The 26299-nt window shown below is 43.4% G+C and overlaps 1 protein-coding gene across 4 annotated transcripts in view; it reads right to left on the reverse strand.

Annotated features, from left to right (window-relative positions):
- Positions 1 to 26299, reverse strand: part of TRIO (trio Rho guanine nucleotide exchange factor) — a 748009-nt gene that overhangs the window by 449717 nt on the left and 271993 nt on the right. For all 4 annotated transcript variants that reach the window (XM_056520137.1, XM_056520140.1, XM_056520138.1 and 1 more), the window contains exons 18-20: positions 24647 to 24838; positions 22746 to 22895; positions 10326 to 10440 (exon numbers count right to left, since the gene is read on the reverse strand). In XM_056520137.1, coding sequence (XP_056376112.1) covers positions 10326 to 10440; positions 22746 to 22895; positions 24647 to 24838 — 457 coding nt within the window. The remainder of the gene's footprint in view (positions 1 to 10325; positions 10441 to 22745; positions 22896 to 24646; positions 24839 to 26299) is intronic.

Below are 26299 nucleotides of genomic sequence, written 5' to 3' on the forward strand. Positions count from 1 at the left end.
CACAAAAGAATTGCGAGACAACAATCAAAACAAAGGTACAGACACTAATATGAACTACACTAATTTTACAGGTCCTGTAGCATAGTAAAAAAAAAAAAATCATTTAATACCCCCTTAAGGCTGATGCCAACTTTTCTATAACAGGGCAGGAAATTCTTTCCAGACTCCAAATATATCGATAGCCTGTAATGTTATTGCTCTCCAGAAATGCATCCTGGCTCATTTGAAACTCACCATGACCACTTCCTCTGGCAGAGAGTTCTATAGTCTAACTGCTCTTACAGTAAAGAACTCCCTTCTGTGCTGGTGTAGCTCATAGCACTCTCAGGGGAAAACTAAAAAAGCTATGTTATTGTAAGGTGGCAGTAGTAATTTTATTAAATGTATTTATTGTTTTATCAAATGTTTCCTGACTTGGATTCCCTGCCCTCCTAGCCCTAGCGAAATGCTCACCATGTCCCGTTGTCTTCAGGACAGACATTGATTTTGGAAATCATAAGTTTAAAAGTTGTCCAGTCTCGTATGCAAATCAGGAGTAAGTAGTCCCCAGGGAGTTCGTTATCCTGGGGTAGTCCTAGCGCTCCGGGCTGTAAGCCTGCTTATTCTAGCGACATTCACAGTCAGGGCCCCCAAAACATCATTGCTCTGCTCCCTGAAGTATTGCAAGCCCAGAAGCAGCTTTATGTATAGGGATAGTGTTGCTATTAGGTCTATGCGAGCTTTTAGTGCAGAGCGGTGACATTGGAGGTGCCCATGCTGTTAAGATTGCCACAGTAGGCATGATTAACCCCTTAAGGACTAACCACTTTCTGGCCTTAAAGACGCAGCCCATTTTATTTTTGTGTTTCCGTTTTTTCCTCCTCGCCTTCTAAAAATCATAACTCTTATATTTTCACCCACAGCAGAGTATGAGGGCGTGTTTTTTGCGCAACCAGTTGTCCTTTGTAATGCCATCACTCATTTTACCATTAACTGTCTCCTGGTTCCATATAGTAGTGATGATACCATTCCATTTCATTATTAGAATTTTAAACTGCTCCCTATAGCTTTGTTGCCCCTTGCACAATACTGCTGCGCTTTATTCTTAAACATATCAGTGTAGCTTCAGCCCTACCGTGGTTTGCGGATTCTGGGATGTAGCCCTGCCTGCTCAAAACCTCGCTATTATTATAGCGCTTTGCCATTGACTGGCTCCTTGCCCTGGGATAAATGCTGCAGGGGTCTTGGGGTGGGTGGGTGTTGGGGGGGATAAATGCTGCGGGCGTCTTAGGGTGGGTGGGTGGGTGTTGGGGGGATAAATGTTGCAGGGGTCTTGGGGAGGGTGGGTGTTGGGGGGATAAATGCTGCAAGGGTCTTAGGGTGTGGGGGATAAATGCTGCAGGGGTCTTGGGGTGGGGGGGATAAATGCTGCAGGGGTCTTGGGGTGGGGGGGATAAATGCTGCAGGGGTCTTGGGGTGGAGGGGATAAATGCTGCAGGGGTCTTGGGGTGGGGGGGATAAATGCTGCAGGGGTCTTGGGGTGGGTGGGGGGGGGGGGGAGTTAAATGCTGCAAGGGTATTGGGGTGGGGGGGGAAGATGAATGCTGCAGGGGTTTTGGGGTGGGGGGGGAGTTGAATGCTGCAGGGGTCTTGGGGTGGGGGGAATGAATGCTGCAGGGGTCTTGGGGTGGGGGGAATGAATGCTGCAGGGGTTATTGGGTGTGGGGGGTGTAGATGAATGCTGCAGGGTTCTTTGTGTGGAGGAGTCTAGTCTTGGGGGGCGAGGAATGAATGATGCAGGGGTCTGGTCTTTGGGGGGGGAGATGAATGATGCGCAGGGCCGTTTGAAGGAATTTGGGGGCCCCAAGCAAAATAGACATGGAGGCCCCCCCCCCCCCCCACGCAAAGCCTACAGGAACCACAGCATGGCCATACAGTTTAAGTTTACCCACAATTTATATAAATAAAAAAGGAGATTAACATTGCAATTTCCATGCACATTAAATGCAATAGCAGTATTTGCACTGTGCAAATACTGCTGTTGCATTTAATGTGCATGAAATTTGAACATTTTCAATAAATGAACAATTGCGAAAAACACCACTGTACCATGCAAAATGTGTGGTACAGTGGTGGTTTTTGCAAATGTTTAATGTATATTCGATACAATGTAGTACCCCCAGATTAACCCCCTCCCCACAGTAGGCAGGTAGTACCCCTAGATTAACCCCCTCCCCCCAGCAGGCAGGTAGTACCCCCAGATTAACCCCCGTAGGCATGTAGCACCCCCACATTAACCCCCTCCCCCCCAGTAGGCAGGTAGTACCCCCCGCACCCCAGGTGGGGGTTCATCTGGGGGTGCTACCTTCCTACTGGGGGTGCTACCTTCCTACTGGGGGGGGAAGAGGGGGTTAATCTGGGGGTACTAACTTCCTACAGGTTGGGGGAGTGGGGGTTAATCTGGGGGTACTACCTTCCTACTGGTTGGGAGGGGGTTAATCTGGGGGTTACTACCTATCTACTGGGGGGCCCCAGATTACCCCCTCCCCCCAGTAGGCAGGTAGTACCCCCAGATTAACCCCCCCCCCCCCAGTAGGCAGGTAGTACCCCCTGTACCCCAGGAGGGGGTTAATCTGGGGGTGCTACCTTCCTACTGGGGGGGAGGGTGTTAATCTGGGGGTACTACCTTCTTACAGGGCGAGGGTGGAGGTTAATCTTGGGGTACTACCTTCCTACTGGTGGGGAGGGGGTTAATCTGGGGGTACTACCTACCTACTGGGGGGCCCCAGATTACCCCCCCCAGTAGGCAGGTAGTACCCCAGATTAACCTCCTCCCCCCAGTAGGCCGCCAGTACCCCCAGATTAACCCCCCCCCCCCCCCCAGTATGCAGGTAGTACCCCCTGTACCCCAGAGGGGGTTCATCTGGGGGTGTTACCTTCCTACTGGAGGGGAGGGGTTAATCTGGGGGTACTACCTGACTACTGGGGGGCCCAGATTAACTCCCTCCTCACCCAGTAGGATGGTAGTACCCCAGATTAACCCCCCCCCCCAGTAGGCAGGTAGTACCCCCTGTACCACAGGAGGGGGTTCATCTGGGGGTGCTACCTTCCTACTGGGGGGGAGGGGGTTAATCTGGGGGTATTACCTGACTACTGGGGGGGGGGCCCAGATTAACCCCCCTCCCCCCAGTAGGCAGGTAGTACCCCGAGATTAACCCCCTCCTCCCCCAGTAGGAAGGTAGTACCCCCAAATTAATCCCCTTCCCCCCAATAGGCAGGTTGTACCCCATACTAAACCCCTCCCCTCCCCCCAGACCCAGTAGGCAAGTAGTTAGGGGTACTCACCCCAGTCAGAGTCACTGAAATGTAACTGACGCCACACGACGCGCACAGTCATGTGACACGTCACATCACGCTCTACGGCCGGCGTTAGGATGCCCTGGGACTCAGCGTGACGTCATGTGACGCACGAACATATGAAGTCCGGACCAGAGGTGAGCCGGGGCGGGGCACAAAAGGAGCCGGAGGCAGCGACTTCAGTCTCTGCTTCCCGCTCCAGACAAGCTCTAGCACTGCTGGCCCGGCAGGCCGACAGGGCGAGCTGCCTGCTGAACGGGATAGGGAAGGAGGACAGGCAAACACAGGCTCTGCTTCGGGGCCCCGGGCCCCAAGCAATTGCTTGGTTTGCCTGTCCTCTTCCGACGGGCCTGATGATGCGGGAAGGGAATGCTAAGGCAGAAGGGGACAGAGGGGTCTGGGGGGACAGAAAAGTGTAAAGATAAATAATGTAGGAGTCTTTGGGGGCAGAGGAGTCTGCAGGAGAATTAAGTGGGCCCATTCACATTGAGTAGATTCCTCTGGTGAAAATCTGCTTGCAGCAGAGTCCAAATGGTTTAAATGGTTTTCTGCTGCTCTGTGCATACTGTAGAATTGCCACAGTGGAATTCCCCCAGCAGAATGGACGTACACCCACAGAACTAACATGTTCATTCTTTAGGTGGGCGACCAGTCTGCTGGTGGAATTCCACCAGACTGCATTGTCATCTATAGAGATGGCGCACATCCGTGCAGTCCTATCGCCAATGGCTTCTGTGGTGCCTGCAGCAAGCGGAAATTCTGCCAGCTAAATGTCCACAGTGTAGAGGAGTCCTTAGGGGTCTGCAGGAGGAGGGGAAAAATGGGTCTGGGGGGAGTACAGGGGTGGGATTCTAACAAACAGAGGAAACAGTATCTGGCAGTATTATTTTTAGGGGTCATGATGTCTGGCAGGGTTATAATGAGTATTGTCTTTATACAGAGGATGAGGATCTACTACCAAAGTAAGCAATGATGTCCGGGCATCAGACTCAGCAGAGAAGATGGAGCTGAAAGAAGACAAGGACCAAAGGAAGAAGAAAAGTAAAGACAACAGAGAAGACGTCTACTGTGAGTCATTATACAATTGTGTATTCTCCTGACTGTCCCATCAGAGCTAGAGCCACTTGTAATTTCTGCAGTGATGATGGATGACACTGTACCCCAATCTGTGGTTGTCCAACTGTTACAAAACTACAACTCCCATAATGCCTGAAGCTTTGCAACAGATGGAGAGCCACTTAATCTGAGGTGATTTTAGAGTAAGCAGCTCATTTTATTTTAATCGGTGTTGACTGATGCGACCTCCACCGTAAAAAAAAAAAAAAAAAAATGGTCTGCATAGTCTAATATCTCCAGACCTATTTTTGCTCCCAGTCCAGCCCTGGAAGTAAGTGTATTACAGGTATTTCCCAACTACAGCTCTCATCATGCTCTTCTGTCTGCATGATGGGAGTTGCAGTTCTGCAACAGCTGGAGAGTTCATAGGGGGGTGGCAGGCATAGTGGCATAGTTTTATATGGGGGAGAGGCATCATGGCACAGTTCATATGGAGGGCAGGCTTAAATAGCATTATTATACTCAGAAACCGGGTGTATGGAGGTATTATATCAGGGGCATGGTGTTTGAAAGCATTATATTTAGGTACACAGCATGTAGTAGTATTATATTCAGGGGCGCAGTGTGTGTCAGTATTATACCAGGGGCACAGAATGTGTCAGTATTATACCAGGGGCACAGTGTGTGGCAGTATTATACCAGGGGCACAGTGTGTGGCAGTATTATACCAGGGGCACAGTGTGTGGCAGTATTATACCAGGGGCACAGTGTGTGGCAGTATTATACCAGGGGCACAGTGTGTGGCAGTATTATACCAGGGGCACAGTGTGTGGCAGTTGGAGAACGATTATGACTTAAATAATGTTTTCCAACAGGCAGCGCCTATTTCTGGCATGGCACTGCAGCCACTAGGTGTGAACCAGGTCTTAGCGTTTAGCTCGGACCTTCACTGGATGGCAGACCTGGATAAGGGGACCCCTACTAAGAGTAGTTGAGTACCCCTGCTCTAAATGATCAATAGCATCACCACAGAACCTAAGAAAGGATTTTCAGGCTCTTAGAAGAATGGCTGATGTTACCTCCTTTCTGCTGGCCCAAAAAAGTATATTTCCTCCATGTTACTTCATTCCATCAAAATTACCCTATCAGCATCTAAGCTGTCAGGTGCAGGTCAGAGAAGTGTGGGTGGAGAACTGGTTCCTGCCATAACAGATTTGTTATGTCTAGGAGCACCTACGGTTGACTGATATACGACGTCCTTAGCAGGGTGAACCAGGGTTAAAAGGTGCTATTAATAGAATTTGAGCATGGTCCTGTCGGACATATATAAATTTGTGGGGAAAATTGAAAAAAAAAAAAAAAAAAAACATTTTGTAACTTGTGGGGGATTCTGCTTTACGCAGTGCACTTTTCAGTAAAAATGACACCTTATCTTTATTCTGTAGGTCCATACCATTACAAGGATACCAAATTTATGCAGGTTTTATTTTATTTTACTACTTAAAAAATTATAACTACATGCACCAAAATTAGTATGTTTAAAATGGTCATTGTGATCTGGCACCGTGATCTGTAGTTTTTATCGGTACCATTTTTATTTTTATGGGACTTATTGATTGCTTTTTATTAAGGGTATATGAAGTGACCAAAAATTTGCAATTCTGGACTAACCTTATATTTTCATAGTTCGGACATGCACACATGCGGCAGTACTACATTAAAGTATTTTATTTTTATTTTTAAATGGAAAAGGGGGGATTCAAACTTTTTAGGAGTTAATTCCCTTTTATTATCTTTTTTTTTTGTCCCTATAGGGGGCTATACTATGCAAGCTTTCGATTGCATACACTGTTCAATGGTGAGCTTTGGCTCAGCATTGCTCCGTGTTATTTGTGCTCTGCTGCTCCATTGGCTCTATGTCAATGTCCGGCATTAACTGAAGGTCTTAGCTGCTTATAGCAACCGGGACCCACCGGATATGAAGCATGCTCAGCTCCTGAGCATGCTTCAAACCCCGGTAAAAGGACCAGAGCCTACAGGTACGCCTTTGGTCCTTAAGTGCAAGGACGCAAGGGCATTTTTCTGTGGCTTGAATTTCGGGAAAAACTTAAGTAATCTGGAAGCATCTGAAGGTACGGTGGGGCAAAAATAAAAAAAGGAATAACTTTAGTAAAATTCCCGCCAAGAGCTGTGAATGGCCTGTAGTAGTACAGCCACCACAGCCTCCTGCAGCCTGAGGGAACTACTACTTTCATCATGAAAAAAGTCTGATTGGAGTAGTAGCAGTACTGCAGCATTGCAGGAGTCCCGGGTGTGGAGTAAAGTTTAAAAAAACAGTACAGAACTTTGCTCAAAACTATGGTTGATCACGGTTTTGTGCACAGAATAAACACACAAAACCGTACCAGTACTAAAACTTACACAACAGAATATATAGTATGGGGACCCCTAGTGGACATTTGTTTGTTTTTTTGACACACAGATCTTTACTCCATACAAGTTCATGCCTGGGAAATTGAAGTCTTTAGATCAGTGCTATACAGTGGGGCAAAAATGTATTTAGTCAGCCACCAATTGTGCAAGTTCCCACACTTAAAAAGATGAGAGGTCTGTAATTTTCTTCATAGGTATACCACAACTATGAGAGACATAATGGGGGGGGAATCCATAAAAGACCCAGCCACGTTTCATCTTCAATGCCCTTGCTGATGGAAGGAGGTTTTCACTCAAAATCTCACGATACATGGCCTCATTCATTCTTTTACACGGATCAGTCGTCCTGGTCCCTTTACTGAAGAACAACCCCAAAGCATGATGTTTCCACCCCCATGCTTCACAGTAGGTATGCTGTTCTTTGGATGCAACTCAGCATTCTTTCTCCTCCAAACACGATGAGTTGAGTTTTTACCAAAAAGTTCTACTTTGGTTTCATCTGACCATATGACATTCTCCCAATCCTCTTCTGGATCTTCCAACTGCTCTCTAGCAAACATCAGACGGCCCAGATATGTACTGGCTTAAGCAGGGGCAATGCATGATTTGAATCCCTGGTGGCTTAGTGTGTTACTGATGGTAGCCTTTGTTACATTGGTGCCAGCTCTCTGCAGGTCATTCACTAGGTCCCCCCGTGTGGGTCCGGGATTTTGCTCACCGTTCTTGTGATCATTTTGATGCAATTTAGTTTCAGGTGTCCTTCAACAGCTCTTTGGTCTTGGCCATAGTTGAGTTTGGAGTGTAAGGCTAGGTTCACACTATGGAATTTCCGCCTGCAATTCTGCTGTGGAATTGCAGGCAGAAATTCCGCTTATTAAAATGTACTGTATAGTGAATAGGTTTCCGTTCACAAATTCACACTTCCAAATTTAAGTGGAATTTATGAATGGAAAATCTGCTTGAAAATTTCCGCCTGAAGAATGGCGTTACTCATTCTTCAAGCGGAAATACTTGCAGAACAAATTGCAGTCTATTGGAGACTGTCCGCGCAGTCCTACCGAATAATTCATTAGAAATCCTACAATGTGATTTCCTGTATTCTTTCCCCCTATTCTGTCTCATAGTGGAAGTTTACCTAAGATGAAAATTATAGGCCTCTCATCTTTATAAGTGGGAGAATGTGCACAATTGGTGGCTGACTAAATACATTTTTGCCCCACTGTATAGCACTGATCTAAAGACTTCAATGTGCCCTTCATGAACTTGTATGAAGTAAACATCTGTGTGTCAAAAAAAACATCCACTAGGGATCCCCAATACTATGTATTTGGTTGTGTAAGTTTTTGTACCGGTACGGTTTTGTGTGTTTATTCCGTGCACAAAACCGTGATCAACCATAGTTTTGAGCACAGGTCTGAACTTTAAAAAAAAAAACTTTACTCCACACCCGGGACACCTGCAATGCTGCGGTGCTGCTACTACTAATCATGGAACAGACTTTTTTTTCATGATGGAAGTAGTAGTTCCCTCAGGCCGCAGGAAGCTGTGGTGGCTGTACTACTACAGGCCATTCACAGATCTTGGCGGGAATTTTAAATTACAGTTATGTTCAATTGTGTAACTGGGAGCCGGCCAGGGAGCAGAGCACAATGCCCGCTTCCCCAGCAGGATTCATCCCTCCTGCTACTAGTCCCATCATGTAACAGAGTTCGTTCCCTCATGGGAGCAGAAATAGGATGGATGGCTCCTGCCGAGGAAGCGGGCTGCATTGCGTTCTGATCCCCGACCGGCTCCCAGTTATATGAATGAACATCACTGTAATTTCAAATTTCCCACAGAGAGCCATGAATGGCCAGTCAGTGACGGCCATTCACAGCTCCTAGCAGGCGAATATGAATTTAAAGTGCTGAGATTTCTGCTGGGGAGCAGAGCATAGAGGCATGCAATCCGCTTCCGTGGTTTAAAGCAGGACTCAGAAGTGAGAACTTTTGTGATCGGTCCCTCAGCTCCTTTACTACTATCCCCAACAGGGAACAGACTTTGTTCCATGATGGGAGAAGTACCAAACAATTGATGGAGAAAAATACCTGGATTTCAGGCGTAGGAACCGTTCCGTAGTGAAGGACTTGCTAAGGCTAATATAACTTAGCAGCAAACGCACTGTATTATATGCAACCATATTAAAAAGTCACATACATAACACTTTCATCAGATGTGCAAATGGCAGAACACCACAACACTTTGAACAAACCAGCTTTTTATACACTCCAAAGATGGCACCTGAATGACATCACTAATGGCCAATCGCTAAACTATACATGAAACTCATAAAATCAGTCAGAAAACAGATATACTATAAGTGGAAGGTTGTATTTAAAATCAAACACCTTATATTGAGCACAAAATATTAAATATCATAAACAAATGTATCTGGTAGTATGCAAAAAAATATATGTCGCTGGCCAGAGCGCCATTTCACTTCTGGTGGCAAAAGTCCGGTGCTGCGGCGTACGCTGAATCAAGAATAAACCTGTACGGCGTGTCATGAGCGGGAGTCGAACTATCAATGAAATAGAAATAGGAGCGCTTTTGTGCCAGCGCTATTTATTACACTAAAGTTTATATAGAAATCTATCTAATGCACTGGATAAAAGAGGTTTTGAATCAGTGAATACTTAAAAATGGATGATTGTACATGATACTAGGTATATAGGACAATGGATGGCATGGAATTAATGGAGCTATAGTATGCTGCAAAGCATATATTATTATTAAAAAGAATTCTAAATATTAGAGTATTTGGCGTTCCGGTGGATCCAGGATTAAAGACCGGCAACCCTATGGCTGCATGGTCCCATTTTCTTCACCGATTGTGCATATAGTTGTTGTGTCTACCACACAACAGCATCAGGTGAACAGTTACCTGGAAGGGTTTCTATCTCTCCTATACATATGATCACCATCCATGTTGTGCTTTTTTTTTTTTATAGAACTTTATATAATGATGGGAGTAGTAGTATAAGCGCTAATGCAGAGTCAACACAGCCATCTGCAGCCGGGAAAATTACAACTCCCATCATAGAAAAGAGTCTGTTCCATGAAGGGTAGTAGTACCCCCAGCTGCAGAAGTCTGAAGGCGGCTGTTAAATAGCTTTTTAACCATTATAAAAACCGTATAAGGTTTTTATAATGTACAATTTCGCATACAGTTTTGTCAGTTTGTGGTTTCCCGTTTTGGGGAAATAAAGTTGCTACAAAACGCTATTGCATCATGATGTGAATGTAGCCTTAGCAAGAAAGTTACAAAGAGCCTTGCAAGTAAAAACTAGTGTAAGCTTAAAGCTAAGCAATATGCAGAGAAAAAAAATGAAATTTCTTAATTGGTTACTATGGACAACAACCCTCCATTACTCATCTGCAATAGCTTTTATTCATAAGGCCCTACGTGGACAAAGCCTTGTAAAAATTCATCAAAACTCAAACATTCTAAGGAAACTTGCTTTTTACTTGTTGCTCCGGAGCTTTGACATGCGAAACCATCCCTGGCATGTTTACACTATTCCTATGTAAGTACTTCACAAAGACATCTGCATTTCTTCGGGCGAGGGTACAAGCCTAGAAAAAAGCAAACAAAAAACCTGTAAGCATTTTTCCATATATATAAATAAAGAAATATAAACACACACACACACACACATATTATATATACACACACACACACACTTAGAAGAAAACCAGTTTATGTAACTGTTAGAGAGCTTAGGTGGGCTTATAGCGCTTTGTAGTCCATCAATTGAGGTAATTGTGTCAGTGAGGCCTGAACAGAAAACAAGTCGTAATTCCAAATCTGACAGAAAACACAACTTTTCTTTACTACTGCAGCCTTAAGCAGTGATCTCACATGCAGCAAAAAAACATGTCCCCATGTGTTCACAAATGGCTGCACATTGTAGCCAATAATCCCTGTGTCGTGTAGCCAATAGTAAAAACATGGAGATGTGTTTTCGCCTGCATGTAGGAGCGCAGCTTAAAAGGGGTACTCCGCCCCTAGACATTTTATCCCATCATGCGCCCTCCCATAGACATCAATCGAGAGGGCGTGGCTTGAAGTCACAACCACGGCCGTCCAAAGATGGCATTCTGAACATAAATGTTCAAAACGCTGGGGTGCTGGCCCGGAGATTGCAGGGAGTACCAGCGTCCAGGATCAGGCATTTTATCCCCGATCCTTTAGATAGAGGATAAGATGTCTAAGGGTGGAGTAGCCCTTTAAGATTGCATTCAATCAATCTTCTGAATTGTCAGTAATTTTGACAACTAAAATATGAATGATTAAATATAAAAAATATTAATTATGAAAAATGACATTATGACAATTATCAAAAAAATTATCAAAATTATGACCTGGTGAATTGCAGACATATATAATTGATACAATTCACATCTGAGCCGACAATTACTCAGATGCTAAGTTCTCTAAATACACAGGTATTATAAAAAAAATGAAGATTCATTGGTTATAGGTAATGAACATAAAGGGGGTACGCTGGTAAAAAAAAAAAAAAAATTATATAATATATATATATATATATATATATATATATATATATATATATATATATATATATATTTTTTTTTTATTAACTCAATTTGTGCCAGAAAGTTACAGATTTGTAAATTACTTCCATTTAAAAATTCTAATCCTTTCAGTACTTAGCTGCTGTATGCTCCAGAGGAGGTTCTTTTCTAATTTCTTTTCTGTCTGACCACAGTGCTCTGCTGACACCTCTGTACACGTCAGGAACTGTCCAGAGCAGTAGAGGATTGCTATGGAAATTTACTCCTGTTCTGGACAGCAGGGATGCCATCAGAAATATTGGGGCCCCTTACACTGCTCATTGCCTGGGCCCCCAACCACCCCCACCCCCAAAAAACCCTGTGGCGCGTCCCCAATGCGGCCCCCAGGGCTAGCCCACTATTTTCCCCAAGATATTGTCCCCAAGAAGGTCATACGCCGGGTAGGTTGTGCCACTACTAGATAGTGTCCCTAATTGATAGTGCCACTAGTAATAATGCCCCCAGGTAGGTTGTAGGTAGATAGTGCCCCCAGTAATAGTGCTCCCAGGTAGGAGATGCCCCTATGCAGGTAGTGCCCCCAGTAGATAGTGCCTCCAATAACAGTGCTCCCAGGTAAGAGATTCCCCCAGCAGGTAGTGCCCCCCAGGTAGTAGATGCCCCCAGCCAGGTAGTGCCCCCCAGTCAGATAGGAGATTCCCCCAGCAGGTAGTGCCCCCAGCCAGGTAGGAGATTCCCCCAGCAGGTAGTGCCCCCCAGCCAGGTAGGAGATGCCCCCAGCAGGTAGTGCCCCCCAGCCAGGTAGGAGATGCCCCCAGCAGGTAGTGCCCCCCAGCCAGGTAGGAGATGCCCCCAGCAGGTAGTGCCCCCCAGCCAGGTAGGAGATGCCCCCAGCAGGTAGTGCCCCCCAGCCAGGTTGATGCCCCCAGCAGGTAGTGCCCCCCAGCCAGGTAGGAGATGCCCCCAGAAAGTAGTGCCTCCCAGCCAAGTAGGAGATGCCCCCAGCAGGTACTGCCCCCCCAGGTATGGCGTTACTGCAGTAATAGTGCCCCCCAGGTAGGAGATGTCCCCAGAAGGTTAAGCCTCAATGTAGATAGGGCCCCCACTACAAAATGCACCCAAATATGTTCTCAAAAATAAAATAAAAATTCCCACTCACCTTTCCGCCGATCCTGCATTGCTACCGGGGTCCCTGGATCCTCCGGCGCAGAACAGGACGCACTGGCAGACCGCGTGATGAAATTACGTTATCACGCGGCCTGCAGTGTAGTCTACACAGCCTGTACGTACATTGCGTATGCTTTTTGCGGAAAGTAGGTACAGGAGATTACTTTATCCTGTACATACATTACATGCGCAATTTGTGTAATGTACGTACAGAAGCAGGAGACCGCTGTGTAAACAGCAGTCTTCTGCTTTTGTGCTGAGGCTGCCGCAGGGGGGTGCAGCTGGGGCCCGGGCCCCTTACTGGCGTACTGGCTGTATCCCCCTGATGGCGGCCCTGCTGGACAGTTCCTGACATGGACAGAGGTTTCAGCAGAAAGAGCACTGTGGTCAGACAGAAAAGAACTATACAACTTCCTCTGGTGCATACAGCAGCTGAGTACTGGAAGGATTAAGATTCTGTTGTAGAAGTAATTTACAAATCTGTGTAACTGTTTTGCACCAGTTGATTAAAAAAACAATAATATTAATGTTTTTCACAAGATAATCCCTTCAACCTCTAAGGGTCTATTCACACAAACAGTAATCTGTGCAGATTTGATGCGCAGGATTTCAAGCTGTGTTCAGTCAGTTTACATTGAGATCTGCAGCAGAAAATCCTGCGCATCAAATCTGCGCAGAATACTGTACGTGTGAACGACCCTTAAGGACCCAGGGCGTAGCTGTACCTGTGTCATAGCGGGTCAGGCCTGGCCACTAACAACAACCAGCACCCGTGGCTAATAGCGCACATCACCAATCGGGGTGCCGCACGCTAATAACCCTTTAGAAGCGATGTTTAAAGTTGATCGAGTCTAAATTTGAGAAAAAGCACTCCCGACTGCTCAGTCGGGCTGATCGGGACCATCACACCGCAATGTCCCGATCAGCTAGGATGCATCAGGAGGGTTCTCTACCTGCCTCTTGCGCTTCCCATCGCCGAATGACTGCTCCGTGCCTGAGATCCAGGCTGCAGAATCACTGATCAATGTTATCCTATGATATAACAATGACCAGTGTAAAAGATCAGTGTGTGCAGTCCTATGGGGGCTATAACACTGCATTAAAAAAGTTGAAAAAAAAAGTTAATAAAGATCATTCAACCCCTCACCTAATAAAAATTTGAATCACCCCCTTTTTCCCATTTAAAAAAAACAACCTGTAAATAAAAATGTGGTATCGCCGCATGCGGAAATGTCCCAACTTTAAAAATATATTGTTAATTAAACTGCAAGGTCAATGGTGTATGCGCAAAAGAATATATTTTTCCCGTTTCGCTGTAGATTTTTTTTGTAAAGTGACTGATGTCATTACAAAGTAGAATTGGTGACGCAAAACAAGCCATCACATGGATTTTTAGCTGCAAAATTGAAAGGGCTATGATTTTTAAAAGGTAAGAAGGAAAAAACAAAAGTGCAAAAACTGAAAAACGCTGGGTCCTTAAGGGGTTAATGAGTAATAAACAATGATATATAAAAATCAATATCAATTATATATAGATATTAGTAAAGCATTAAAGGCTTATGTTAATTGACAAGTCAGTAGAATAAATCAGTAGTTATTAACTTGGTTAGATGGATATCATAAGAAAAGGCTATATCACTCTGCAAGAGGCAACCTCATGATATCAAGATGAGCAATCTCTAATTATATAGACATATGAATATGGAATGATAAATTATACTCCGCCCTCTTAACCACTACACATCACATAACTTCTACAATGGGCACATTCCATCCTAAGAAGAACATGGAAGAGATGTGGTATCCTTCCGGCCCATTCAGGACTATTTTCCTCACATGACTTTGGTAAGCCTTCTTTAAGACAACCAAATAGCAGCGATATGTTCTTTGGCTATATTTTAGCGGAAAACTTGAAATCACGTTTTCTGTGGGAATATTACTTATAACACTTAGCTTGGCAAATTGAATCTATCATATAAAGCAGTAGTTCAATGCGTTGATATAGGTCTGGAGAATGAATTCTTCTGCAGTTAGAATCCAGATGATCTTATGATTACAATCTAAACATGGAGATAATTAACCTATTCCCCAATCTAAATGGTATAATTTCATCCACATGTCTAAAACATCCTAAGATTACAATCTCTATATGGAGATAATCTATTCACCAATCTAAATTGTAAAATTTAATCCATATGTCCAAATTAGTCTTAATGAAATGGAATATAATTTTGTATCTAACCAATTCCATGTGAGAATCTCACTTCTGCGGCACCACGGAAAGCTGGGAACATAGCCTTGTCATGCAAAGCCATCGTCCTATTACCATTAAACATCTTAAACGAGGCCTAGCTGGCATGTGACTTTCTCCCTGACTTTTCATAGTTGCGTTCCCAAATTAGCTTTCTTAAAGATGCAAAATAGTCCTGGAGATCAAATAAGATCTCTATATAATAGACTACATCAAAGATCTACATAGAACTTCGTCTCTAACACAGTGATTCACAACCGGGGTGCCCCGGCACACTGGGATGCCGTTTGGCACTGCCCGGAGTGCCGCAGGATTTTGCAGTGAATTTTCCATTTCGTTCTTTCTTTCTTTTTAAATGTCCCGCTCTGGCCTGGGCGCCTATGACTCACGGCACCGCATGGGGGGGGGGGCGAAAGCCTGCATGTGCACTGCGCACACAGCATCCCCCGCCCCCTTGCGGAGCAGTGAGCCGAAAATGGTGCCCTGCTATAATTATAAGATGCAGTGGAATTGCAAGCTGCGTCGGATTCCAGTGCCGTGGTACTGTAAGCTGCCTGTGCCGGCTTGCTTAAGGTACTTTTACTGTACCCTTTCCACCCCTCTGTTACCCCTTCTCAACCCTGTCCAAACCGCCCCCCCGTCACTTATGTCCACCCTCCTGTCATCCATGTCTGCCTTGTCCACCAAACTGTCCATCCCTATCATCCATGTCCAACCCCCCAGTCACCCATGTCCACCTTCCTTGTCATCCATGTCCGCCTTGTCCACTCCATCCATCCCCGTCACCCATGTCCACCTCCCTGTCCATCTATGTCAACCGTGTTCAACCCCGTCAAGCCCCCAGTCTACCCCGTCACCCATGTCCACCCCCTATTTACCCCTCTGTCCCTTTGTCACCCCAGTCCACCCCTCTCTCACTCCTGTCCATCCTTCTGACCCCGTCTCCCATGTCCACCCTCCTGTCATCCATGTCCACCCCCCATCCAACCCTGTCACCCATGTTTACCCTCAATTGTCCACCCTTCTCACTACATCCTTGTCATCCATGTCCGCCCCTGTTACCACCTTGTCACCCCTATGCCCCCCAGTCACCCATGTACACCTCCCTACACCCTCTGTCACCCGCGTACATTCCTCTACACCCCTCTGTCACCCCTGTCCACCCATGTACACTCCTCTACACCCCTGTCACCCATGTACACTTTTCTACATCTGTCACCCATGTACACTCTTCTATACCCCTCTGTCACCCATGTACACCCCTCTACACCCATGTCACCCATTTACACCTGTCACCCATGTACACCCCTCTGACACCCATCACTCACTCAGGTCCACTCTTCTACACCCCTCTGTGACCTATGTAAAAAAAAGTAAGGAGCCTAATAGGTTTGTTTTGCAGGTTTTAATAGTGAAGAATTGTGGCTGGAAGAAATCGTCATGATGGCCCATGATGACGAAGCTGATTAGACGTCATTTGTGAATTGCTGTCTAAAGCAACACTAATTTACATACCCACAGATAAATAGATATTGTGCATTGTGGTTTTTCCTTTTCTTTTTTTGCTCGCCAACCTTGGTAGGGGTGCCCCGTGAAAATAATTTTTTCTGATGGGTGCCCCAAGCCAAAAAAGGTTGGGAAATACTGTTCTAAGATCTGGCAAGGTATGTCGTAGAGGATCTTCCTTTTGACTTTAGGTCTGTTCAATGTGGCTCAACATCTGGTTTAACCTCTTGGTGACGCAGGGTAACCCTGAATCGCGGTGATGTCCGGTATTAACCCTTTAGACGCGGCGATCAAAGTTGATCTTTAGTTAATAAAAAGTATTCCCGGAAGCTCATTTGGTCTGATTGGGACCACCGTGGTGAAACAGAAGTCCCGATCATCTGTACGGACACAAGGAGGGTCCCTACCTGCCTCCTCCTTGTCTGATCACCGAATGACTGCTCGTTGCCCGAGATCCAGGCAGGATCTTTAAATTTTGTCGCACTATTATAATTTTTTTGTTTCGCCTTAGATTTTTGGGTAAAATTACTGATGTTATTACAAAGTAGAATTGGTGGTGCAAAAAATTAATTAAAAAAGCCATCATATGGGCCTGTAGGTGCAAAATTGAAAGGCTTATGATTTTTAAAAGGTGAGGAGGAAAAAACAAAAGTGCAAAAGCAGAAAAACCCTGAGTCCCCAAGGGGTTAAAACCATGTTCTGTTATTCGTTTGATACGCCCCTAAGTTGGAACTCCCCAATAAATGTATACTAGACGTGTACATATGGAAATGGCTATAGGATACCACCCATATGATCTATGCATAGGGCTGGACTGGCCATCGGGTGGGCCGGGCCGTCCAGTGGGCCGTCTGTGTCAGCACAATGTTAAAATCTGTATTTTTTAGTGTGCAGCTCCGGCCGCTCTGCCCGTCTTCTCCGGCTGCACACACTGCTGCTAAAATTGCAGGCTTTCAACAACCCCCTGAGATTGCCCTGCCCACAACTCCTGGCGGCGAGTGGCCACACCACGGCATGAGGAAGAAGTGGAGGCTGATGCATAGCACACAATGCAGCATAAGGGAGTTTGCGCGCCTGCCTCTGACCCCAACATGGCAGCCGCAGGTCAGGAGACTCTGCGGAATGAGCAGGGCTGTGAAGTCGGTAGATAAATGTTCCAACTCAGCAGTTTTTTGTACTTCCGACTCCTCTGTATTAATATGCGAATGTATTTATAAACAGTTCTAAGCTCTTCTAGCAGAGAGAGGTAGTTGGGCAGAAGCTGCTGCCTTCTTTTTGTGTGCTGATCTGCTGCTGAAGATAGGGCAGTGGGAGGATCCAGGAAGGGGCATTTATTATAAAACATGATTTCCCTAGTAGAATCCCATAGTCAAGTTTAAGCTAACAATCGGAGTTTACAAGTTTTTGTAGCCTTAACTGAATGGCAGCAGTTTTTCCAATAGTTTACAGCTTCAGTCTTGAACTATTGACCCTCCATTCCCTTCACTTATACAAGTGTCTCTAGTCCTGCAAAAAACATATTTACTTAATCCCTTATCAGTGAGAGGCTAGGTTACCCATGGGTTCCCTGTAACAGCAGAACACAACACTATGTAAAGTATAAGTGTTGCCGCTCCTAATTGTGCCTTGCGTGCCATATAGTGAAGCACATGAAAAGCATGCTTCTTCATGGTCACTTAAAGGAGTAGTCCAGTGGTGAACCCTTCGTGCGGAGGTCGACACCCGCTATCTGGCCAGAGAGCCTGGCCCCCAGCGGTCGGACCCCCCGCAATCTCAAACTTATCCCCTATCCTTAGGATAGGGGATAAGTTTTTCACCAATGGACTACCCCTTTTACATGTTCATTTTGTGGTTACGTGAGGCACTGCATGCATTTGTCTTTATTCTTACAGTAGAGAAGTCATTAATTATAACTTTTTGTGAATTGGGGCATTTAAACTTGCTTTAGTAGGAGTCTAAACTTGCTTTAGTAGGCGCATTGTTTGCCGACTCCAGGTACCCAAAATTTTGCTCGACTCCGACTCCACAGCACTGGGAATGAGGGTAAGGCAACTGACGATGGGAGGGGATGGGATGTATGTATATATAATATATGTATGTGTTTATGTATGCATATAGTATATATGATGTTTGTATGTATGTATTATGTATGCATTATGTGTGTTTTATGTATCTATGACGTATGTATGACGTGTATATATGTATCAGAACAAAGGAAAAAAGAAAGTTGCCTCCAGCTCTTTCATGAAAAACTGTACTTGTAGTATTAAAGCATCAAACATTTAATCTGTATGCATTAAAAATAGAAAAAGGTGGACATCAGGCATAAAAGAAGTGAGACCCCAGCACGTTTCAAGCTACATGTAGCCATGATTTAGAGCTACATGCAGCTCGAAACGTGTTGCTGTTTCGCTCCTCTTTTACGATTGGTGTTCACCTTTTTCTATTTTTAATGTATATTTTTTTCTATTTTTAATGTATACAGTTTCCAAAAAAGCATGCCATGTGTATTTGTTATTTATTTATTTTTACTGTTCTGGCATCATGGGGGCAAAATGTACTCTCCAAAAGCCCAATGTCGCTCCTTCCCTTCTGAGCCCTCTAGTGCACCCACAGAGCACTTTAGATACACATATGAGGTATTTCCTTACTCGAGAGAAATGGGGTTACAAACCTTGGGGGCGTTTTCTACTATTACTCCTTGTGAAAATGAAAAGTTTGGGGTAACACCAGCATTTTAGTGTTAAAAATCTAATTTTTCATTTTCATTTCCCACTTTAACGAAAGTTTGTCAATCACCTGTGGGGTATAACGACTCAATTTACCCCTTGTTTTGTTCCTTGAGGGGTGTAGTTTACAAAATAGTATGCCATGTGGGGTTTTCTTTTACTGTTATGACATCATGGGGGCTTCCTAAATGCAACATGCCCCCCAAAAACCATTTCAGCAAAATTCGATCTCCCAAATTCCGCTCCTTCCCTTCTGAGCCCTCTAGTGCATCCACAGAGCACTTTACATCCAAATATGAGGTATTTCCTTACTCGAGAGAAAAGGAATTACAAGTTTTGGGGGGCCTTTTTACCCCTTGTAAAAATGAAAACAATGGGGCTACAATAAGATGTTAGTGTAAAAAAATTAAGATTTAAATTTTTCTCCATTTTGCCGCTATTCCTGTGAAACCCCTAAAGGGTTCAACTTTTTGAACGTCATTTTGAATATTTTGAGGGGTGCAGTTTTCTTAATGGGGTCCAATATAGGGGATTTCCAACATAAAGACCCTCAAATTCACTTCTAAACATAACTGGTCTCTGAAAAATTCAGATTTTGATATTTTTGTGAAAAATTGGAAAATTGCTGCTATACTTTGAAGCCCTCTGATGTCTTCAAAAAGTAAAAACATGTCAACTTTATGATGCAAACATAAAGTAGACATATTTGGGGATATTTATCAAAGCTGTCTATGTCCCGCATCAATATATACCAAACTACAGAGGGTTAGGCCGGTCTATTGTGCGCCTAATTGATCAAAAGGCGCACGGCTCTTGATAAATTCTGTGCACTGACTTCAGGATCTATGCTTTAGACTGTATTTAAACCTGATCCAGAATGGTCTGACATTTCGGCGTACTTTAAGCCGATGCAACTTGTCGCTGAAAAGTCGCTTTTGATAATTTCCGCACCAATGCATTTTTCTGTCTAAAATAGAATGTACTAAAATAGACTAGAATGCATCATGTTCGAAAAATCCTCTAAAGCAAAAGTCGCAGATATTCGCACATATTTAGACAGCGACTTTCTGTGTGACAAATTTAGAAAGTAAAAAACAGTCTAAATCCTTTAATAAATATCCCCCATTGTAGATGTGAATCCATATGTAATTTATTTGGAAGACCAATTTCCTTACAAGCAGACAGCTTTCAAATTTTTCCTGAAATTTTGGAATTTTTCACCAAGAAATGATGCAAGTATCGACGAAAATTTACAATTAAAAGTAGAATATGTCACGAAAAAACAATCTCTGAATCAAATTTGTAAGTAAAAGCATTCCAGAGTTATTCATGCATAAAATGATAGAGGTCAGATTTGAAAAAAATGCTCCCATCCTTAGAGTCATAATGGGCTTCGACCCCAAGGGGTTAAGACCTGTGCTGAGGAAAAGTTGAGCGGTTGCCAATAGCAACCAGATTGCTTCTTTCATTTTTGAAAAGACCTCTGAAAAATGAAAGCAGCAAGGTTGCTTTGGGCAACTGGTCAACTTTTTCTCAGCACAGGTCTTGATGAAACTCCCCCATAATCCTTAAAGGCGTATTTAGGTATCTAAAAGAGTTCCTTTTCTGCATAGGTCACACACAAATCCAAGTCTAATGACTTTTAGTATTTAGGTGTTAATCACTCACTGCCACGTCAGAGAGGAGATCTCTCAGCCGGACCTGCCTGCTCAGCCAATATCTAATTCAAACAGGTCACATCTGTGGCTAACCATTGGCTGAGGAGGCAGGCTAAGATGAAACATCTCCTTTCGAAAATAGCAACACATGGTGGGCAGTGGGAGACCTGAGATCAGAAGCTGTGAGGGACCAAGGGAGGTGTGTATCGTGTATTATATATTTTTACCTGCCCAAGCCTCTCATGTGTTTTTGTTTTTTTGCCTTCCGCTAGTATTATCATAATTATATTTTTTTACAGAAAAGATTATGAATATCATATTGTCAAACAATAAAAAATAAAAAAATAAACGGTTTGTTATTTTAATGAAGGAAGTAACTCCCGAGGGGAGGGAACCAGCACTCCAGATTCCAGCGGGATATACCTAGTAAAAAATGCAAGCTTTATTTTCATATTAAAATCATTACAAAAAGGGGGAGAAAAGAATAAAATAGCATGGAAACACTGACGTTTCGAGAGGATCCTTTATCAAGGCATACAAAACAGTAATGAAACCCCGAATAAATAGACATACAATGTACAGAGAACTCCCCCTTTCATTAAGGAAGTTAAGCAGCAGCTGCTCCAAAACACAGAGAAATTAACCCTTTGTAACATGTGGTGTCACAGACCAGGTATATATGCAGATATACAAAAACACACCAATACATTATGAAAATATTAGTGTGCATAATAAGTATAAGATGAAGACTGCAATATACATCTCACAGTAATGTAATGGCAAGATAAATATATACACATGCATACACTCCATATATGTAAAATACAATGTTGATATGTACCAATAAATATATATTTAAACCTATAGTGTGTCATGACAATTCTATGAGATAGTAGGTATGTGATCAGATACACGAGACATCAACTAATAATATAGCATAATATCTGATCTATTGTTTAGACCTGCAGGAAATCACATACCAAGTTTAATAATCCAGTAGCCTTCACACGCTAGGAGTTTCCTCCTCCATTCTCCACTCCATGGGGGGCGCATTACTCTTTCTATGGGAACTACGCAGAGTGAAATTGTACTGCCCACATGCGCGTCTCTAAAATGTCTAGACGTGCCTGAAAACGCACAAGTCTGAATGTCGTCCAAGACTCGTGCACTTGCCACATGCTCAAATGCGGGTCTTGAGTTTGCGTGTAGTCGATCTAACATACTGGACCCTACACTCACTGATTACATGATCTGATTCGCAGATATACCACGGTTTTAGGTACGGTTAGGAAACCGTATACGGGGCAAAAATGAGCCGACCAGAGTCAGCGTTTGAATCCGGTCAGCTCATTGAAATGAATGGGGTTCGGTCCGGGAGCGTCCGGTTTTCGCCCCTCCCAACCGGATCCAGCACCCGTACACTACAAATGTAGTGTGAACCCACCCTTACAAAGGGTTAATTTCCTACTGTTCAGAGTTTTGGAACAGCTGCTGTTTAACTTCCTTAATGAAAGGGGAGTTCTCTGTACATTGTATGTCTATGTGTCTATTTATTCAGGGTTTCATTACTGTTTTGTATGCCTTGATAAAGGGTTCTCTCGAAACGTGTCAGTGTTTCCATGCTATTATATTCTTTTCTCCCCCTTTTTGTAATGATTGAAGAAGATTAAAATAAAGCTTGCATTTTTTACTATATCCTGACTGGAATCTGGAGTGCTGGTTCCCTCCCCTCAGGAGTTACTTCCTTCAGTATACACTGTGATTGTGGCTATCAGGCCCCGTGCACCTGGTCAGCCTGGGACTACTGGACTTGTTGTGGAAAGGGTGAGCGGATTATCTCCTCTTTTGTTTGCACATTCATTTTAATAGTCAATGTTTTCTCATATGAGCCATCATGTTGAACTGAAAAGCTCAATTTTTATTTGTGTCATGTAGCTGATAAAACTGCAATGCACTATGTATTCTATAAACTAGCAGTGACCCAAAAGATGTTACAGTTCCATGACAAGAGGGCATGCCTTCAAGGAATCATACCTTTAGGAAGGCTTCTTTTTGTTCAAGATGCTTGCTAATCATTGGGGTGACATGGTCAGTTTCTGAGTTTGGTCCAAGTTTATCAGCCCCTCCACACCAGTCTTCTTCTCTTTTATATTCCTGCTCCAAACTTTCAAGAACACTGCAAACCTTAAAAAGAGAAAATAAATTATGAACACATATTTTAGATACATTTTTTCCAAAGGAATACTTCAGAAATGAGTTGCTTCTGTAAAACATCAACTTTGATTTAAACATCTTAAAACATGAATGAGCAGAGACAGTTTGAACACCCCAAAACTGTTTATTTTGCTTGTGTTACAGAAGCTTACAAAGAGAACAGGTTTGTAGCTGAGTCCAATGTGGTCAGGGAGGATTGCTCCCTCCTTACCAGTGATTGCCATTTGCTGAATGTGTTTTACCTTGATATACATGTGACATACCCATTACAAAATGATATTTACTACACCTAAAGGAAATACACATAGTAAAAAAAAAAAGTTTCAAAAACAGTAGTTGACATCTTTAGGGTCAGTCCTGTCAGACTAATCTGATCAGCTTCTATGAGGAGGTCAGTTATAGATTGGGCCGAGGTGAAGCGGTGGATGTTATAGTGGGGCAACAACTTAGTCAGCCACCAATTGTGCAAAATTTTCATCATAGGTATACCTCAACTAAGAGATATAATGAAGAGAGAAAAAATCCATAAAATCACATGGTCTGATTTTTAAAGAATTTATTTGCAAGTTTTGGTGGAAAATAAGTAATTGGTCAATAACAAAAGTTAATCTCAATACTTTGTTATTTACCCTTTGTTGGCAATGACAGCGGTCAAACATTTCTCTAAGTCTTCACAAGGTTTTTACACACTGTTGCAGGTATTTTGGCCCATTCCTCCATGCAGATCTTCTCTAGAGCAGTGATGTTTTGGGGCTGTTGCTGGGCAACACAGACTTTCAACTCCCTCCAAAGGTTTTCTGTGGGGTTGAGATCTGGAGACTGGCTAGGCCACTCCAGGACCTTGAAATGCTTCTTACGTAGCCACTACATTGCCAGGGCGGTGTGATTGGGATCATTGTCATGCTGAAAGACCCAGCCACGTTTCATCTTCAATGCCGTTGCTGATGGAAGGATCTCACGATACATGGCCCCATTCATTCTTTCCTTTGCACGGATCATTCACTAGGTCCCCCCGTGTGGTTCTGGGATTTTTGCTCACCGTTCTTGTGATCATTTTGACGGCACTGGGTGAGAGCTTGCGTGGAGCCCCAGATTATCAGTGGTCTTTTATATATCTTCCATTTTCTAATAATTGCTCCCATAGTTCATTTCTCCACACCAAGCTACTTGCCTATTGCAGATGTGATTTTATGGATTTTTTTTTCTCATTATGTCTCTCATAGTTGAAGTACTGTAACACACTTACAAAACATGTGTTACCACACATTCTTCAGCCGAAATCCATAAAATCACATTCTCAAAAAAGGCATGTAAAGACAAAAAGCAGTAGAAAATACCAGATTAAAAAAAAAAAAGCAAAACAAATGCTCCATGAAGCACAAAAAAAGAGGCAAAAAAACTCTCAATGAAGCTGGGTTTTGTAAAAGATATGCTTCATTTATTGAATTAAAAAAAAAATGTGCATCCTAAAACAATGCACAAACAATGTAAATATAGCAGTTATTCCAGGAAATTGACATCTGGTATCTAATTATAGTACCCCCTTAATATTAATTTCATGGGAAATTCAATAGCTTCAAATAGATTGATTTGCTAAGGCAAATCAATTTATCCTTTTAGGAGCAATTCACATTATATAGAAGTGGTGCCATCTCTATAGTCTCCTTGGCACAGCCAAATGATCAATATGAACTACATATGTTATTTGTTTAATTACTTACCTGTTCTGAAGTTTTATAAAAAGCTACAGAGGCATTCACCAGTTTCAAGCGATCTTCCATTTTCAGCATCAGCTGTTGCCAGTGTGAAGCAACTTTTTCTGCACAATCCCTAATCATGTCCATATCATAATGGTTGGCTTGAAGCATAGCTTCCGCTTTTTGCTGCACCTGAAGTGCGCTCTGATGTGTTTTCTGAATTGAAAGAGTGATGAAGATTAAGATTTAATCATGATACCATAGGTCAAAGGCAATATTTTCACGTACAAATTAATTTCCAAATATACTTTGTATAAGAAAAAAAAAAAAAAGTATCACACTAAGCAGTCTAAGTGTATGTTCACACAGCGGAATTTCTGCAATTTCACAGAAATTCCATTCAGCAAAGCTCACTGCACGGAACTACGGAAATCCACCAACATTACAGCAGAATTCTGTGTTATCTAAACTAGTCCTATTAGTCTTTTATTTTAGTCTCATATTTTGATAGAATGCGGAAATCAGAATAGGACTGCAGAATCCCATACAAATCAATTTGCAGTAAACTATGGTGGAATTTTAGGTGAAATTTGGCACGTAAATTCCATTGTGTGAACATACCCTTGAAGGGGTACTCCGGCGCTTAGACATCTTAATCCCTATCCAAAGGATAGGGGATAAGATGCCTGATCGCGGGGGTCCCGCCGGTGGGGACCCCTGTGATCTTGCATGCCGCACCCCATTAGAACCAGTCCCCGGAGCGTGTTCGCTCCAGGTCTGATTACTGTAGATCATGGGGACAGAGCATTGTGACGTCCCACTCCGCCCCCTCAATGCAAGCCTATGGGAGGGGGCGTGACAGCTCCCATAGGCTTCCATTGAGGGGGCGGAGCATGATGTCATACGGGGGGCGGAGCAGTTCATAAAACCCTTCCATATCATGTGTATTACCAAAATCAGTGGATTGCAACAAAATCAGCAGAAATCTGTAAACCAAAAGGTGTGAAAAGGTGCAAATAAACCCTGCTTGCACCTCTTTTTGCGCCTTTTCTAGACACAAAAAACAGTCTAAGGACAATGATAAATGTCGGCCTATGTCTCTAAACATCATCCTTCAATGGTAATGCCTAGTATGATCCTAAATTACTGAACCATAGGAACTCCATGAACAATATTTACACCAAAGAAACACTAAAAAGAGTTCATGATAACCACTTCATAAAAATTATAACTCTTTATTTAGACAAATCTAAAAAATAGACTCAACATACAGAACAAGGTGTAAGTCAGATGAATTCCGGACTGCCGCAGAGAAAATATACTGAATTGATACATTAATATTGCACTCCTAAAGTATTGCACGTATGTCCACTAAGAATCACATTTATATAATCTAGTTTTGAACAACATAACCATATTACGCTAAACCAAAACTGGCATGCATCAAAATTCAGTGCTCAGACTAAATGCACTGGGTGTACGGCAAAAGCCTTCGCATTCCCAGCGCGCTAGAATGAAGTGCCTCTAGTGGAACCATGAGCGAGGATAACAAATCACTGAGTGCAAATGTGCTTACTAGAGATGAGCGAACTTACAGTAACTTCGATTCGTCACGAACTTCTCGGCTCGGCGGTTGCTGACTTTTCCTGCATAAATTAGTTCAGCTTTCCGGTGCTC

Source organism: Hyla sarda, chromosome 5, assembly GCF_029499605.1.
Source record: "Hyla sarda isolate aHylSar1 chromosome 5, aHylSar1.hap1, whole genome shotgun sequence".
Taxonomy (NCBI): domain Eukaryota; kingdom Metazoa; phylum Chordata; class Amphibia; order Anura; family Hylidae; genus Hyla; species Hyla sarda.